Genomic DNA, 17,855 nt, shown 5'->3' with positions numbered 1-17,855 from the left:
CGTTTGTCTGAGTTTTTTGACAGAGTGGAAACGCAGCGATCGCGCAAGGCCGTCGATCAAATGGCAGCAACCGAAATGTGCTTCGAGGCTCACAAGCTTTGTTGTGAGCAGCGACAGCGGAGATGGAAGAGCGAGCGTGAGTACAGAAACAAGCTGGAAAATCAACAAAAAACACATCACAATGGAGATTGGAAAGAGACTACGGCAGTTGGTGTCAAATGTTTGCCGGATTCAGGTTGAACAAGACGGAAAAGATTGATACATTCGTTCTTCAAACAAGAGAAGATCAAGAACAGCAAAAGAAACAAAAAAAAAAAACCGACCCTACACCTCAACCTTGCGGCACTCGTGGCGCAAGCGCATCGCACGGTAGGCATCGGCATACTGCTGGAGCACCTGGACATTGTCGGGGGCGAGACATCGGATGAGCTCGGCCTCACAAACTTGTTTGAGGTCGTGCATCATGAAGTAGTCGGACGCGGCGAGCAAGTCTGCAGCATTTTCGGGGCCAATCACATCCCTGTTCCCCGTGTAGATAAACATGAGCAAGTCATGCACAGTGGATGGGTTGAGGAAGGTCTCCTCGGGTTCGGCGTCGTTGACAAGCCCGTCGTCAGCGTCTGCGGCAATCCTGATCACACGCGTCCCCGAATCCACAGCCAGGGCTCCTTCAAACAGAGCACGAAAGTAGGGGCACCGCGCTGATAAAATCATGCGGTGTGCAGGAATGCTCGCCTTGCCAATGTCAATGACGACGTCGGCAAACCGCGGAGACGCCACCAACCCTTCCATGTCGGCGGCAAAGGTGCTCATGGGCGCGGATTCGCCTTCGGCCGGCGTGTGATGCTGCATAGACTGCCGCTTGCAAAGCAGTACCAGTCGCGGGAGGCCGTACTGTTGCGCAAGCTGCGCGAGTTCGCGCAAAAAGAAGGTCGGGATGCGGACGTGGTCCGTGTACAGGTACGCGCACAACCCAGCAAAAACGACAAAACGAGGGCCCGACACCTGAATGACAAGTGGCGCCAGAGCCTCGATCGAGCCCTGCAAGAGTTGGACGGACTCGGTCGGGTCGCCGTTTCGCGTCGAAGCAACGGCGCGCACAAACTCTTCCGGATTGCTCTCTGCAGTGTCTGGTTCCATGCGCACATCTTTCCCACCGTACTTCTCCGTCATGGCAATCATGGCAGCAATGCGACGACAGCGTGATGCTACGAAAGCGCGGTGCACGAAAATCGGCTTGTTCTCGACGACAAACGCCAGATCCGGTTGGTTGATGTTGAGCGCAGGAACGAATTCGGAAATGCCCGACAAGGAAGGTCGCAGTCGAGCATGTGGCGGGTTGCACAAGTGTTGAAAGTCGAAAGCAAACGTTGCCGACTCGGACTCGACAACGGCGATCGAGTGCTTCCACCCACCAGCAACACTCAGCACCCGCTCTCCTTCCAGAGCCATGACGTGTGTTGGCAAGACACGGAAACGACGGTCGCCGTGGCCGAGAACACCAGCCGAGTTCCAGCCGAACGAGTACAGCTGTCGGTCCACCGTGACGAGAAAGGTGTGAATCGAGCCACTCCCAATCATGGCGACCTGAGTGGCCACGGCTGCTTGCTTGGCCGTGCTGGTGTGGGTGGCACTGGGAGTAAAGTTGACCAGATGCGGCAGGGCATGGCCGTGTCGAGCGGTTGCTCCGGATTCGCCCTCGTCACCGGTGCCTTGCTGACCGTATTCGCCTGCAGGTTTGGCCGATGATGGTGGGGTTGGGTGGAAACAAAGTTGAATCAATTGAGCAGACAATAAACAGTGCCAATATCGCCCGCAGCAGGACGCAAAACCAGAAACAGAACAAACCGCGCTTTCCACACTTACCATGCCCAAAGGAATAGACGGCGCCGCCCTCATCCTGGCAAACGAAATGATGAGATCCGGCAACCAGCTGGACGATAGGAGCTTTCATGACGAGATCGACGGGCAGCGGTGGTTCGTCGGGCAATGTCACGTTCCAAATATTGGTGATTCGGCGAGGCTTGAGCTGGTCCTCGGTATCTCCGAGACCGAGACCAAAGACGCCGCAGCCCCACACCCAAACATCGCCACTATAGGCCAAGGCGGCAGCTGCTTGCACGCCTGCGGCAACTTGCTTGATCTGGCGATGCGGGAAGAGGGCGTCAAACACTGGGATGCGTTGCAGCTGGCCCTGCATAAATCTGTGACCCAGACCAAGCTGGCCCATGTCGTTGAATCCAATCGAATAACAGCGGCCGCGCGTATCAACGACAAGCGAGAAGCAGTATCCGCCAGCAACTGCCGTGACATGCTGCTCGGATGGGATGTCTTCCAGGTTGTCGGCAGATGACGAGGTGTCCTGGTCTGCTCGCTCGGCCAGGGCGTGCTCGTTGATGGCGACAAAGCTGCCCAGATGGGCGTTTCTGGCGCTCGGCAGCCGCAACCGAACCGGTCGGCTGTAAATGCGTCGCCGAAATCCGCTGGAAGAAACCGAGTCACTTTCGCCCTCTCCCGTGCCGAGAGAGCTATCAGTAGCAGCATGGAACTCATCACGCGATTCCGAAACTGTCGGCTGCTGAGGCGGCGGTGGAACGGAGGAGGTGGTGGTGGTCGTGGTCGTGGCGGACGTGCCATTTTGACGAGCCAGGGCAGCGCGACCTGCCGCATTCATTGGATGCTCAACGGTAGCAGGAGGGGTTTGACTTGCGACATTTGCAGCAGGATTCGACTGCTCACGGGGCGTGTCGGAGGTTTGGACGGCGGTCGGGGGGTTGGTTGCTGAACGAGTCTGATCGCGTTCGGCCTGTGACAGGACGGCACCGCTTCCAGCCGCTGCAGTTCGCGAGGACGTTGCCGAAAAGTACTGATAGTGCGATTTTTCCACCATCTGGTCGCAAGGTATCAAACAAAGGCCAACGAGAAACGCGATCGAGTTGCAATTCACAAACAGCAAGCAAAAAAAGTCAACCCTCCGCCATTTTTGTTCGCAAACAAAACCACCACATCAGAATGGCAAATCGAAACTCTACCTTGCGCTGGCGTTCGGTGAGTGGACGGGCAGTGACGGTGATGAGCTCTGGCGCAGCATGCTCAATGCGCTCGTGCGCAAGACCCCAAAAGTACACTGCGCCCGACGCCGTCACGGCGAGCGAGTGGTGAGCTCCACACGCAACGCTGAGCACCTTCTCGTGCTGCAGACCCACGATCGGGTGGAAGCTGGTCGCAGCGGGCAGCGAATTCGCGCCGTCACCAATTCCGAGCTGGCCTTCGCGCCTGCGACCCTTCGCGAACACGTTGCCCAGATCGTCCAGCGCCAGAGTATGCTGCTCACCGCATGCGACCTGCACGATGCGTCGCCCGCGCAACGAGTCCTCTGTGCAGGAGGAAATTTGAGTTTACAATTGTGAGTTTACAATTTGAGCCAAATTTTGAGCCAAATTTTGAGCCAAATTTCGTCGCTGAGCTGTCACTGCGATAGTTTCACTCTTCGAAGGCGGCGCATCACACAACAATGCTCAGAGTACAGTAGAATCGACCAACAACCAACGCCAATCCATTCACGACCGATGAATGTAATGCGCCAAAGCATTCAAAAAACGAAAGCAACGTGAATTCAGTGAAACGCCGACGTGAGCGTTTGTTTCAACCGATTTCGCGGAAAACAAAAAACGAGCTCCAGAACGGTGTTTGATAGATCGGTCATCATATCGATGCATCAGACAAAAAATTGGATGAAATCAGAATGGATGGATGGATGGATGGGGTGGTGCAGCGGAATCAAAGGAAGTGTGATGGTTTGGCAGAACGTACCCACTTGCGGCACAAGCTGCTCTTTGACTTCGGGGTTGTACGAGGCTCCCCACGTGTAGACAGACATGATGAATGAAAACCAGTTCGAAGGATTTTTCAAAAGCGATGGAAACGACAACAAAGAAAACGAAAAGTACAGAAAACGCAACAAGAAGACGGAATTGAGTTCAAGTTTCAGCAATATATTCGTCCAACGAGTGAGACTGCGACAGCTCGCTTCTTTTGCACAGTAGCTGATATCTGATGAACATCCCTAGACACGCATCAACCGGTTTGGCTCAAATTCGAACCCTGAATAAAGCCTCGAATACCGGAATAACCAGAAACACCAGATTCTCCTGTTATTCCCAACGAAATCAACACAACTAAAAGCGTTTTGCTTCTCAATGCTGAAGCCTCGGAATTCTAAACCCAAAGAAACAACAGTACTTTCTGAGCAGCAATCTTTAGTGACAAGAATTCGAATCCAATGTGCGACGTTCCAACCAAAACGCAAAAACCAAAAAACACCTGAGACATCGACAATTTCTGTTCATTCTACCAATCTGGAGTGGAGCGGCTTGTCTGGACGCTCGTACCGGTAGCAGCGCTGCTGCCCCAGCGCGAGTCAAAGTCGCTACGTCGCTGGGCGCGCGAAGCCTCAAAGTCCTCGACCGGCGGCTGCTTCCACTTGTGCTGCTGCGGCTGCGTCGGCAGATTGCCCCACGCGTCGCCATCTGCTGCATCGAGTGCGCCGACGCGTGCAGCTGCTGCCGCTGAAGTGACGCTGGACGACGCCGCATACGAGGACTGTGACGGCGACGCCGACGCGGAGGAATGACGGCCTGATCCCGCCGCTCCACCATTACTGCCGCCGCCATACTGCGTTGATGCAGCGGATTGGGTGTATGACTGCTGCTGCTGCTGCTGGGGTGGCTGGGGTCGCGGTGGCGGAAGTCGCCCTCCGTCACTGGTATAAGATGGCTGCTTTGGCCTTGGAGGAGGAATCGCGCCGGTCGACTTGCGCGCGGCCTGCGCCTTGGCCTCGCGTTGTGCGTCGTCCTCGGCACTCTCGACGGCTTCGATCGCCTGGGCAAAGCGGAAGTGGTAGGCGCTCCCGTGCGCGCGCGTCGCGACCTCGCCGTACGTCGAGTGCAGCTGCAGCGGTTGCAGCGCGTCCTCGAGTCGCTGCCGCACCGTGTCCTGGTACAGCTCGAGCTTGGCCAGCAGCTGCCGGTAGTACTCTGGCAGTGCCAGCACATTGACGTTCGGTTGCTGCTGCTGCTGCTGCTGCTGCTGCTGCTGCTGAGAAGTGCTCGATTTCTTAGACCATTCGGCCTCTGCTCGCTCGTCGTACGCGCGCCCCGTCTCAATCTCGTCCAGCCGCTGCTGCTTGAGCTGTCGGATGTAGTCGTTCACGCTGATGGCCATGGCTTGCGTTGTGGAAGGGAGGCAAAGAGCAAAAGAAGAGCTAAAGCAGAGCGAAAGAAGAGCAAAAGATTTCTGAGAGACTGAGCTCCATACAATTCAATACAATTCAGGTTTTTGGTGAACTTTTACCCTCGGGTTTTTGTTTGAGTTTTATTGAATATTTTAAAGTTACTCTTTCCGCTCACTCTTTTTTTCGGCGCTCTTTATATTTTGGTACTTTTCTGCTGTTTTTTTAGTTACTTTTTGACCCTTGCGTTTTTGTTTGAGTTTTATTGAATATTTTAGCGTTACTCTTTTTGCTCACTCTTTTTTTTTTTTTTTCCCTTTCAGCAATGCACCACGACGAGGCTTCTTCCGCTGCGCCTGGCTCGCACGAGTACCACCCGCGCGACGCCCCGACGGACGTCATCGGCAACATGATCACGACGTCTGCCAAGCTGGGCTGCGTCGGCCTGTTCGCTGGCTCGGTCCACGCCGCCTGGGTCCAGCAGCCAGCCGTCAAGGAGTTCACGGGCGTCCTCCTGCGCGACACTGCAGGCCACCTCGGCCGCTACTCGGTCGCATTCGGTGTGTGACAGGAACACGGCGCTTCAGATGTGCTCGGATCTTTTGGCTGGCTGATGGGAAGCTGCGGTGGAGGAGGGGAGAGAGGACGAAGGCTGTTCCCAATGCCAATGCCAATGGATCCTGCCCCTCCACTGTGGGGCCGATCAGTCACGTCGGATGGTCATTCACTGAGACAAAAGTCGCTCTCGTTGTTTGAATGGTGGAATTCGAGACGCACGGGGCGCTGCTTTGCTTGCTTGCGAGAGCCATCCACAACGAGGAACTCTCACTCGGATTCACTCGCTTTCAACGGATGTGTGATGCACGTCGAATACGCACTCTGGCAGTATTCGTTGGTGTGATGCTGTTGATGGCTTGGATGGAGCTGATCCGTGCCAGGGGGACAAGGAGCTGCGACTCGTTCAACAAAGCACACAAAATCTTTGTGTCGACCTCACGCACTCCGCTTCGTCAGTTCAGATGACGGAAGAACTCGATGGCAGCTCTTTGATCCACAGATCTTGATATTGGGGAGGGGATGGTGGGATGGGCAGCGGGGGAGGCCAGCTAGTCTTTTTGTTTTGCTTCACTTTCGCCTTCCACTTGCTTTCGTTTGCATCGACCTTCCCACATCCACCGGGTGAATGCACCTCTCATGATGATGAATTCTATAGATGCTGCCAATTCTGCTGTTTCTTTGAAATACTCACTCGAGCGGATCGTTTCCCTTTTTGCACGTCAGCTGCCGTCGGCGCGGCTTGGAGTGGCACGGAAGGCTTTGTTGCCAGCCTGCGTCACCAACGCGATCCTTTTAGCGCTGCTGCTGGTGGTGCCGCCGCCGGTGCTGCTTTGGGCATTCAGCGTAAGAAACAAACGAGTACTGATGACTGGCATTGAGGACGATGTGTCTCACCGTTCTATCGCACATTCTCGGATCTCCTTTTTTTTTGGCATCACTGCCCGCTATCACCTCGTTGGCTTTGATCCAGGACTGAGCTTGCCAATCGCTGTTTCCGCTGCCGTGGCCGGTGCCTCGATTGCCGCTGCTGCAGAGTATTTCGGCTCCTTCAAGCAAGCCAACAGCCACCAAGCCCGCGCTGCCCACTGGAACTAACCAGCATTCGTGCAGTTTAATCCGTTGCTGGTCTATTACTGTATTTCAAGCAAAGCTATTCGGGAATACGTGTCGAACTGAACAAGCAAGAGATTGTTTGTTCGTCCCACTCTTTCCCCCGCCCCCGCCCCCGCGTCCTTCTTATCTGTCTGTGTTGCTGCCGTTGTTTTGTATTCATGTGCGTTGTTCACCATGTCAAATCGTCCTTTTTATTCCGACTCGGTTCAGTCCATTCTTCTTCTTCTTTCCCCTTTTTCCCTTACAATGGCGCACATGTTTGAGAAGATGCTGCGGACGACGCACTCTGTCAACCGCGCCGCCGAGCGCCAGTTGCAGCATCGCCCAGAGAAGGACAAGCTCATCGGCACCCTGCAGAGCATCACGAAAGACGTGAGTGGGGATGAACAGGATCAATGGCACAAACGCATTGTGTTGGCTGAAAACTGCATGACTGGGGAATCACTGTGTGTGACGAACAACAAAACAACTCAACAATGTGCGATTGAATGCTGCTGCAGATTCAGTACAAGTTCATTGTGGCCCAGCAGCAGCAGCAGCAGCCGAAGCAGGAGGCTGGGACTGGAACTGGGACTGGGACAACCACTGGAACGTCCTCGTCCTCGTCCTCGTCCGCCGCCACGGGTGCGACTGCCCTCACAGGCTCATCGCCCGAGGTGGTCGAGCTGTGCACTGCGATCGAGGCTGTGCTGCGGCACGGGCTCAAGGCGAGCCATGCGGGCCACTCGCTGGCATCGAGCGTCTTCCACCACAATGCTGCGCCACAGCAGTCCAGCGGGACCACTGCCACGACGGGTGCTCAAGCACTCACGATTGACCCTGTGCGCGACGAGTTCTGGTCGTACGTGGCGACCATCTCGAGGCCAGAAGTCGTCCAGATGATGACCTCGAAACTGGTAAAGCCAACATGTACTGCATAACAAACATGTCGAGATGTCTAGGGGGGTGAAACATGCTCACTGAGAGTGGTTGTTTTGGGTCGCAAGGTCAATGTGCGGACGCCGTTTGGACGCGGGCGAGCGTGGGTCCGCCTTGCACTGAACGAAAAGGCACTCGAAAGCTACTTTGCCATCATTCTGAACGACACAAAGGCGCGGCCAAAGCTCTACGAGGACTTTGCCTTCATCTTTGACCAAGAGCTGGTCCTGCTGCTTCAGACGCTGATTTCAGGGCTCGATCTGGTCGAGTTCAACATTCCCTACGACATTAACGAGCTGGACAATCCGCAGTACCCTGCACCACGCCAGCCAACGACTCCGCAACCACAGGCTCAACCAAACACACCGGCTCCGACCCTGTCTCCATCTTCAGCGACGGGTGTGCCCGTGATGACTGCGCAAGCTGCGGTGCAACAGCAGCAGCCGCCGCTTCCCGCTTCCCCTGCTCCCGGCCCGCCCGGCTCCCCTCTCAATTTGAGCGGCCTCGTCGTGTCCGCCCCTGCCTCGGATGACGCGCTTGTTGTTTCCCACCACGTCCGTAAAGCCAAAAAGCCCAAAGCCGACGCGCCAATCGCCGATGGCAGCGCGGACAACGCCGCCGCTATCGCTGTGGCCGTCAAAAAGAAAAAGAAGTCTGTTGCCACGATCTCGACCCCGCCCGCCACCGCGAACGTATCCAGCGAGCCGCCGCTTCCTGCGGTTGCTGCTGCGTCTGAGGCTGCCCCCGCTCCTGTCGCAACTCCTGCTAAACCAGCTGCTGCGTCGGTCACGCCTGCGCCTGCCCCTGCTCCCGTGACTCTTCCTGCCGTCTCGGCTCTGCCTGTTGCAAATGCAACAGTGCCCGTGGCGGCGCCCGTCCCTTCTAATCCTCCCGCGCCGGTTCTCAGCTCTGCGGCTGTTCCAACGGCGGCACCGACTCCCGCCATTCCCAGAGCTGCTGCTTCGACAGCGGCTCCGTCGGTCTCGGCTCCATCAACGACCGCTGCTCCGACAGCTGCTCAGCCGGTGGCCGCACCCACCCCAGCAGTCATCACAGCCACGAAAGCTTCAAAGCCCGCTGCAACCAAGGTCGCCAAAGACGAAGTTCAGATTGGCAGTCGCTGGGGCGCAGCTCCTTCTGTTCTCTCGCCAACGTCAGAGCCATCCACCATCGATGAAACCTTGCCCGCAAAGTCGTCAATCGAGGCACGATACCATCTCCCCGAGGAGAGCTTTACCTTTGAGGACTTGATGAACTCGCCAGCCGTGGTCAGCATGAAACCGGATGGAGCAACGCGTGGCCCTGCTGGGACAACCGGTGCTGGTGCTGCCGCTGCCACCTCCTCCTCCTCGAGTGACGCAGGAGCCCTTGCACAATCTGCAAAAATCCCGACCGCTGCAGATGCGTTGATTATGCCGCGCACCAACATTGACGCCGAGGCCATCCGCGCACGCGCCGCGTTGGATACAGCCGCTCCTCTTCCCGAGACCGACTACATGCAAGTTGCTCAGCACTTGATGCACAATTCGTCATCCCCTCCGCCTGCAGAGCCCCTCAACGGTGGAGCGCACGACGTTTCGACATCCTCGACGCTGTCTTCCGTTCCTGCGTCTGTCGCGTCCAGCTATTCATCCCTCGTCTCGGACTCGATCAAAAGCACCACGACAGAGAGCTCCAATCCTTCCCGAAGTGCTTCGGCTGCTCCCACCCAACCCGACGTGATCACTTCGTCCACCACTGCTTCGCGCACGTATTTGGACATTGGCGCCGATCGCGCCCGCCGAGCTGCTCAGCAGGCCATCGTCCCAGTCGACAACACTGTCAAGCTGTCGCTGCTGCTGCACGTCTTCCAATCTGATGACGAGCAGGTGTCCTTCCTCACAACCATTCGCCGAGTCGACAACACGAATGGCAAAATCGAGCACACTGGCTTCTTCCTCATCACCACGCGAGCATTCTACATTCTCAACAGCCTGGGCGGCGCTCCCGAGACTGCCTCGTCCATGAACATGCAAACTCTCGGCTCGGAGGACGGCACGCTGGTCGACACTGCCGTTGAGCAGTCGTACCCGGTGCCCGAGCTCCGCAGAGTCGTCACCGGCTTGAACGGACAAAGTGTCACGCTGGACTTTGGCGGCGCAGCCAAGCCCATTCTTCTCACCCGCGATGAAGAGGCGGCGAGCTTGATTGTCGCCCAAATCAAAATCATTTACGCGAAACGTGGCATCAAGACCGACCCGCTCCCTGCGTTCACCTCTGACGACTCAGACCACTCCTCTGCCATCCGCGCTGCCGTTGCGCGCAAGGAGAATGACGCTGGCGCGATTGTGCGGTTGTATTCGCTCGTGCACTGGCGCTCAGTCCAGGGCGTCAAAGGCGATTCTGCATCCGACACAATGTCTGATCGCCATCCCTCTGGCGGCGCGCTGGCGGAGGGTGAAGAGCTCGACGCTGCTGCTGCTGCTGCTGCTGCTGCTGCCTCCGATTCTGCAGCGACGCCTGGGCTGAACAATGAGCGCAAGGTCACGTCCATTGCGCTTTCCCTCATGTTGCAAGGAGTCGACTACATGCGCCCAGTCAAGCACAAAGCCGGCGTCCTGCCTCACAGCGCTGGATCGTCGCGGCTGTACGCGGCCAAAGCGGGTGCGCTCAACTATCGCGGCCACCAGTTCAAGATGACACACTGGAAGCAAAACTTTTTCCTGCTGCAAGAAGGTGTCTTGTACCACTATCGGAGCAACACCGACCCGCACCCCAAGCTCGCTATGCCCGTGCAAGCCAGCTCCTTCCACATCCGACGCATCAAAGAGTCGGGCCAGCCGTTCGCCTTTGAAGTGACGTGCTCGCAGCCGCTTCCAATCCCGGGCGTTGAGCCGCCCAAGAGCATCCTGGGCTTGTCGAGTGCTCCCGAAGACCGATCGTTTGTCGTCTCGGCGACAACCGAGCAGCAGATGGACCAGTGGATTGCTGCGCTGTGCTTGAGTCACGTCGAGCCGCTGCAGCGCCCAGGCCGCCACCTGTTCAAGGAAGGATCCGTCCGGTACAAGCGTGTCTCGCTGGTACCTGGCGCGTCTCCGAGCGAGCGCACCACGCTCATCAACTCGATGGCTTCCGTCAAGGCCATCGACGCGTATCTGTACCTCTTCAACGACCTGCTGCTGGTCACCACTCCCACAGACATTGAGGGCAAGTTTGAGCTGCTGCATGCGATTCCGGTCTCGGCCGTTCAGCCGGCACATGGCGGTTTGCTCGACCAGATGCAAATGCACACCTTGGATCAGCATCCACAACCGCAGCTGCGCAAACAGCTCGAGGCGACTCTCAAGAACACGTGTGTCTTTACGCTGTCGTCGCCCATTGTCACGATGGAGCTGGAGGCAGAGTCCATTGGTGACCGCCAGGATTGGGTTCAGCGCATCACCGCCAAAGCCGAGAGCCGTCGTGTGGTTGGCAACAACGGCAGCGGTCAAAAGGAAGGCCAAGGCGATACGCTCTTTACGAGCAACGACTCCAACATGCTTGACATGCTCGCCATGCCCTTCACCAAGGTGTTCAAGTCGCTCGAGGAGATTGGCGGCACGGTGGTCACGGGTGTGACTGCGCTGGGTGCGCTTCCTGCCGCGATGGCCAAGCTCAGCATTTCCTCGTCCATTCCCGTCCTGGGTCTGTCCGCAGCCCCCGTCATTCACACTATTGCCCCGACTCCTCCGAATGGATTTGCCGCGGCGGCGCTGCTCGTCTCCGACCGCGCGCTCCACCTCTGCGAGGAAAACCTGCGGCAGAACTCCGTCACCGTTCTTGCGACGCGCGGCCTCGACGCCATCACCAATCTGCGGATTGACGCCCAGTACGACCCTGACATGACCTCGTACTGCACTGTCATGTTTGATGACATTGAGCACCGCGACGACAAATCGTGGCAGCTCGCGTTCAAGACCGTCTCCGAGACGGACAAGTTCCGCGCCGCTCTCGAGTCTGCCTGGAAGGCCTTGTTTGGCGTTGAGCTCAAGGTTCAAGTTGACATGTGAAGTTTTTGTTGTTGGTTTCTTGGTGTGTCTCCTCGATGAGTTTGTGTTCTGCACATCGTTTTGTCGTTTTTCTCTTGATTTTTTAATTGTTGTTTTTGTTCTAATGCTGATTCCTGTTTGCTTCATTTCAATGTTCATTTTCTTTCGGTTGTCTTCGTTTTGTTTATTAAAAAACCAAACATTGCCTTTTTTTTTTCTGAGTTTTCCGTTTAGAAATTTTTGATGGATCAGTTTTTTTTTTTTTTTCAGTTTTTATTATTATTTTTTTTTTTTTCCTTTTTGTGTTTTGTTTGTTTGTTTTTCTATTCAATTTTGCGCACTTTTTTTTTTTTTTTTTTTTTAACTACCGCCTTCGCTTTGCTTCCAATTCGCTCGTCTCGTCTCGTCTCGTCTCGTCTCGACTCAGCCATGTTCCAGCCGCTGAGCCCCAGTCCATCCGCGCTGTCCACCAGCGGCACGCCGACCGGCAGCGCGGACGAGGCCATGTCCAAGCGCCAGCGCAAGGTCAAATTGGCCAAACTCCAGGCAATGCTCGGCGATCCGCTCTCCGAACGAGACCTCGTACGTTTGGCTTTTTTGTTTGTTTGCTTTGTTTTGCGTTCCTGCTTTGCTTTTGATTTGTTGTTGTTTTTTCAAACAATGTTCGTCTTTTTCTGCGTCCTTTTTTTTTTTTTTTTTTTTCAACTTTTTATTTATTTTTTTTTTTCAACTTTTTATTTATTTTTTTTTTCCAACTTTTTATTTATTTTTTTTTATTGCGATTTTTTAGCAAATTTTTTGATTTTTTATTATTTTTTCGGTTTTTTTTTGTTTTTATTTTATCGTTTAATTTTGATACTCTTTTCTCACTATTTTCCTTCTTACTGCTTGGTTAATGTTGCTTAAATGTTGCTTCGCAACCGGTTATTAACGCCTCTCTCTCACCCTTTTGCCCCCCCCCTCCCACTCCCACCACTCCACACTCTCTTTTCATGACATGACAGAAATCGCAAAACCTCCTCCAGTCGCCGTCGCTGGGGAGCTCGGCCACTGCGTCGGACGCGTCGTCGGTGGCGATTTTGTCTTCGCGCTTCCGCGACTCGCTCGAGCGGCTCTCTGTGCTGTTTGAAGACCAGAATGCGGTCGAGGCGCTGCTTGCGAACGTCATTGGCTTTGATACGGACGACAACGACGATGACGACGCCAACGACGACGACGACGACGACAATGACGACGAGAGTGACGACGAAGGCGCACCGCCACAGTCCCGCAGCACCCGCTCCAAATCGCGCGCCAAGAAGGTACAATCAATAGTCCAGCATGTCTCATTCATGCAAATATCCTGCATCACCGAGAGAGCATCGCTCGCTTTCGTTTGGGTTGGCGGCTGGGTTTTGGGCGAACGTCTGGTTTGCTCAGCGTTGGTCATCAGTTCACACTCAAAACTTGGGTCTTTTTTTTTTTTTTGAATTGAAGGGGGGGGGGTTGCGATCAGCATCCCGTCTCGTGCATGGACATTGCGCTGCATATGCGGCAACGGAATCACCATGCATGTGGCTCACTCTCTGTCTTCTGATTCTTGAAAAAACAGCTCGAAGCTCGTCTCGCCAGACGCCGCAAGCTGCGAAAGCTGCACCACTTTTTCGGAGACCGGCCGACCCGCGATCTGCTGTTTGAGCAGCACATTTTCAGAAACCTCGAGCAGGAGATCACAGACGTGTTTGCCGCTGGACCCGAGGGCGATCAGCTGCGAGGCGTGCTCAACAAGCTCCGGGAGCGCTTCAGAACCAAGAGCCAAGAGGAACAGGATGCGCTGAATCGCATGCAGGCACTGGCGCCCCCGACCATCAACGTCCCGGTGGGCACCATGACCTTGACGAAAAAGCAACGCACTGCCAAGCTGAGCAAGTTGACTCAAGTGTTGGGTGCTCCGCTCTCGCTGGAGCAGCTTCTCGGCCAATCTCTCTTTGACGATGGCACCTCGCCCCAGCCAGAAGAAGGGGTGGATTCCGAGGAAGCAATCGCCACCAACCCCGACGTGCTCATGCACTCCATTTCCAAACTAAAGACGATTGTAGGCGACGAAGAGGCCATGCAAGACGTTCTCTCTCAGATCGTGGACGACCAAGAGCCTCCCAATCCGAAGGTAATGAAGTGGACGCATGTGGCAGAGGTCGGGGCATGGACGGACAGAGACGACAATGGTTGTGGTTAGGTGTTGTTGGCTTTGTCTTTTTTTCTTTTTCTTTTTCTTTTGCTTTTTCTTTTCTTGTCCTTTTTGGCCAATCGCGTCATTCTCTTTTCTCACCATCGATCGCTGCTTCCATCAGGAAACACGTCAGCACCGCATGAAAAAGCTGCACAACTTCTTTGGAGACGCCCCGGCGCGACACTTGCTGTTTGAGCAGCAAATTCTGCAGTCGCTCGAAGACGTCATTGCTGAAGAGCCGCCGGCACAGCAGGCCGCCTTGCGAAGCCAGCTCTCCGACCTGCGTGCAAGCTTCTCGGCGTACAAGCGCCAGTCTCTTGCTAAGGCTGTGGCAACACAAGGGGCCGCGCCCGTCCCGTCGACCGGCACCGCACCCAACCCGCTGACCAAGCAGCAGCGCATCAAAAAGCTGGTCAAGCTGCAGCAGATTCTTGGCGCAGAACTACCGGCCTCGGAAGAAGTCCGTGTTTTTTTTTGGTTGCAATGTGTTTGCGATTGTCGAGCTTGGTGTGCGCTGCTTGCATTGCTGACTCCCCGTTCTTTGCTTGTGTGTGTGTGTGTGTGTGGGTGTGTGGCTTGTTTTTTTGTTTACTTTCAGTCCTCGCAGCTCATGCTGCCAAAGATGGGCGATCGCCGGGAGAGCATTGCAAGTGTCGCGTCGACGACATCTTCCTCGTCCGGCTCGAACGCTGTGGGGCTCCACTTGCGTCGTCTGAGCCGCATTGTCGACGACCAGGACGCTGTTGAAGGCTTGCTGGCGTCCGTGCTCGGAATTCTCGACCAGAATGAGCAGCTCAACAAGGAGTTGCGCAAGAAACGGCTGCGCAAACTGCACCACTTTTTCGGTGACCGCCCACAGCGCGATTTGCTGTTTGAGCATCTCGTCTTTGAACAGGTCGAGCTCGAAATCGAAACCGAGGGCCCCGACTCTGAGCGCAAGGCCCACGCGGAAGAACTGGAGCGCTTGCGCCGTCGCTTCAAGGAACAAAGCGAGCGCGATCTCAAGCAGCTGGGCTATCGTCCTCACACTCGCACGGAGACCAAGGTTGTGCTGGCCACTGGTGGCGTGGGTCAGTCCGCCTACCAGACCCTGAGCAAGAAGCAGCGTGTTCGCAAGCTCACCAAGCTCCAAGAGTTGCTTGGTGAAACATTGCCTGTTGAGGAGCAGGTAACACACACACACACACACACACAAAAAAAAGGACGGATCTGTTTTGGAGAAGTGAAACCACTTTCAATGCTGTCTTGGCTTTGTTGGCTCATTTTTGCACGCCTCTTTTTTTTGCCGTGCTCACAGATGAATCAGTCCATTGTTACACCAACCGCTCGTCCTGCCTCGGGCGCGCATACCATTGCTTCGAATCGCGAAAAGCTCAAGCAATCTGTCAAGCAAATCTCGTCCATTCTGCAAGACGACCCGACTGCCCTGCACTCTGTGCTGGAAACGCTGCAAAGCTCTGGCACCGACACCGAGTCCGAAGACCTGGACGCCGACGCGACTCCGCAAGAAAAGGTACGCGTCCCATCATCAATCGGGTGACGGGGGTTTTGCCAGACTGCTGGTGTTGAAACTGTTTGTGAACTTGACATTTTTGTCCCGCAATATTTTCATTTCAACCAGGAGCTGCGACGAAAGCGCTTGCGAAAGCTGCAAAGTTTCTTTGGCGATCGCCCGTCGGAGAATATTTTGCTGGAGCAGCAAGTCATTCAACGGCTGGAGGCACGCGTCAACGCCGAATTGGACGCAGCCGCACGCGCGGAACTGGAGGCTGACCTGGACGTGATGCGTCGCAGCTTGACTGCCAGTCGAACCGACATTCCCAACGTGGCTCTTACCTCTGGTCTGATGTCTGGTGGCACCAAGGCCTCAAGCGCGCTTGCAATCAATCCTGCTGAATACGATCCTGACGAAGCCACCAACACTGCGGCCCTGCTGGCGCAGAAGGACGACGACGACAAGACGAACAAGTTACTCGACGTTGCGCATCACTCGTCGAGCGAGCGGTTTGCCAAGCAGTCCATGCAAGGCTATCGCATTCTTGGCTTTGTCAGTGGCAAAGGTGAGTTTTGGATGTGGTTTTTTTTTTTTTTTTTTTTTTTTTTTGTTGTTGTTGTTTTGTTTTGTTTTGTTTTTTGTTTTTGGTTCTGTTGTGGGCTCTTCAGACGGAGGACTGGGAAGCCGTGTCTAATTCCTTGTTTGCTGCCTTATTTGATTGCTCCAGAGGACCCAGCGCCGGCAACCACATCCATCACAAAGCTTCCTTCGTTCATGACGGTGGGCGACAGCGCCAACCGCTCGGCAATCCGTCGCATTGACGAGCGATTCGGGGACTCGTCTCCGCTTGCGATCGAAGGGCGTGTTTTGCTGCACGAAGGCGCGCTCACTGTCATTGACGAGAAGGGCAATCGCAAGAAGCGCGAATTCTTCTTGTTCAACGATGTGCTCGTGTATGGCAAAAAGAAACTGAGCCGACTTGGCAGCAAGCATGTGATGCCGCTCGACAACCTCGGTGTCATTTCGGTTGCCGATGATGTTTCCACGGATGTCAAGAACGTCTTCCACATTGTGCTGATGAGCGCGCCCGAGCGCTTGACTGTGTGCACCGAGTCTGTTGCTGAAAAGCAGATGTGGATTGACCAGATCACGACTGCCGTCACGCACGCAGTGATTTCGTGGCACGGTGAGCTCAAGGATGTCGACGCCGGCCAAATCTGGACCCCGCAGTGGATGCCAGAGACGGATGTCCGACTGTGCTCCCTCTGCCTGCAAACTCGCTTTTCAATGCTCCACCGCAAGCACCACTGCTCCGTGTGTGGTCTGGTTGTGTGTAGCAGCTGCTCTCCCCATCTCGCACCGGTCGCGCGCACCACCGCAATCGGAGCTGCAATTCTGCGCTCGCGAAACCAGAAACGCTCCTCGCCTGCTGCCAACAGCCCTGACGATCTGAGCAACAGCTCGAGCACGCTATATGGTAGCAACTCGAATCTGGAGCGCAGCAGCACACTTGGTTCGCAAAGCGCGCTTTCTTCCGATGACTCTGATAACGTTTACGTGCGGGTTTGCAGCTCGTGCACGGAGAAGGGAGTCAGTCTGATTGCGAGTAAGTTTGAGTGGGGGCAGCAGACTGCATTGGATCAGGAGCACCGTTGTTTGCCATGTTCACTCACCACGTCCTTGTGTACAGACTCGGCCAAGCTGGCAGAGTGGAACTGCGATCTCGCTGTCTTTGAGCGGGAGCTGGCCAAAACGCGCAACCTTCATGCGCACAATCCTCCGAACGCGCCAAACAATGCTGCGCTTCTGGATATGGTCGACGTTCTCACGCGCAAAGTCATCCACTACTTGTCCAACATTGCGCGGTTTGAGTACATTCTCGAAATCCGGTCGCGCAAGCGTCTCAATGCCGGCAAGAAAGCACCCCGCGCCAAGCTGCTTTACGACACTGTCCAGCTGAGTCTGCGCAACTCCAATCCCGAGTCGGACATTTAACTGACAAGGATGGCTCTGTTTTGACTCTGCATTGGCTCTACCTTTTGGTGGCGGCGGGGTTTTTTTTTTTTGGGGGGGGGGGTTGTCGTTTATGAATGCGAATGTGCGTGTGGATGTGTGTGAGTGCGGGGTGTGTTTGTTTCTTCAGACCTCCAGTGCGCTGGAACCAGTGTGCCTGTGTCTTGCTTTGTGCGTGTGTCGTTGATGGTGCTTCCGCTGTGAACTGTTCTGCAATCCAAAGCTTCGATCTCAAGCCTGTACTCCCGATGAAATCAAACCTTGTTCGAGGGTTGATGACGAACTCTTGTCAGCTATTTAGTTTACAGGACA

At 55.3% G+C, this 17,855-nt stretch overlaps 5 protein-coding genes across 5 annotated transcripts; 3 read left to right on the top strand and 2 right to left on the bottom strand.

Annotated features, from left to right (window-relative positions):
* Positions 1-324: 324 nt before the first annotated feature.
* On the bottom strand, positions 325-3,880 carry CAOG_06560 (hypothetical protein; the record flags this gene model as incomplete). The annotated part of the gene is made up of 4 exons (XM_004345259.1): positions 325-1,730; positions 1,867-2,890; positions 3,033-3,376; positions 3,814-3,880. The coding sequence occupies 4 exons, from the start codon at positions 3,878-3,880 to the stop codon at positions 325-327; spliced, it is 2,841 nt and encodes a 946-aa protein (XP_004345309.1).
* A 470-nt stretch (positions 3,881-4,350) lies between these two features.
* CAOG_06559 (hypothetical protein) lies at positions 4,351-5,223 on the bottom strand (the record flags this gene model as incomplete). Its single annotated transcript, XM_004345258.1, has 1 exon — positions 4,351-5,223. One exon carries the CDS (start codon positions 5,221-5,223, stop codon positions 4,351-4,353), a length of 873 nt encoding a protein of 290 aa, XP_004345308.1.
* Positions 5,224-5,449: 226 nt separating this feature from the next.
* Positions 5,450-7,101, top strand: CAOG_06558 (hypothetical protein). Its single transcript, XM_004345257.2, has 3 exons — positions 5,450-5,790; positions 6,512-6,631; positions 6,759-7,101. Exons 1-3 carry the CDS (start codon positions 5,556-5,558, stop codon positions 6,881-6,883), a joined length of 480 nt encoding a protein of 159 aa, XP_004345307.1. The 5' UTR covers positions 5,450-5,555; the 3' UTR covers positions 6,884-7,101.
* Positions 7,102-7,122: 21 nt separating this feature from the next.
* CAOG_06557 (hypothetical protein) lies at positions 7,123-11,880 on the top strand. Its single transcript, XM_004345256.2, has 3 exons — positions 7,123-7,273; positions 7,402-7,797; positions 7,888-11,880. The coding sequence occupies exons 1-3, from the start codon at positions 7,148-7,150 to the stop codon at positions 11,845-11,847; spliced, it is 4,482 nt and encodes a 1,493-aa protein (XP_004345306.1). The 5' UTR covers positions 7,123-7,147; the 3' UTR covers positions 11,848-11,880.
* Positions 11,881-12,112: 232 nt separating this feature from the next.
* Positions 12,113-17,773, top strand: CAOG_06556 (hypothetical protein). The gene is made up of 9 exons (XM_004345255.2): positions 12,113-12,408; positions 12,831-13,127; positions 13,418-13,972; positions 14,157-14,495; positions 14,634-15,203; positions 15,333-15,548; positions 15,657-16,095; positions 16,258-17,136; positions 17,221-17,773. The coding sequence occupies exons 1-9, from the start codon at positions 12,256-12,258 to the stop codon at positions 17,523-17,525; spliced, it is 3,753 nt and encodes a 1,250-aa protein (XP_004345305.1). The 5' UTR covers positions 12,113-12,255; the 3' UTR covers positions 17,526-17,773.
* Positions 17,774-17,855: the final 82 nt, after the last annotated feature.

The sequence above is a fragment of the Capsaspora owczarzaki genome (genome assembly GCF_000151315.2).
Source record: "Capsaspora owczarzaki ATCC 30864 unplaced genomic scaffold supercont2.11, whole genome shotgun sequence".
NCBI classification, from domain to species: Eukaryota; class Filasterea; order Ministeriida; family Capsasporidae; genus Capsaspora; species Capsaspora owczarzaki.
This window is presented reverse-complemented; position numbering and strand designations above follow the sequence as displayed.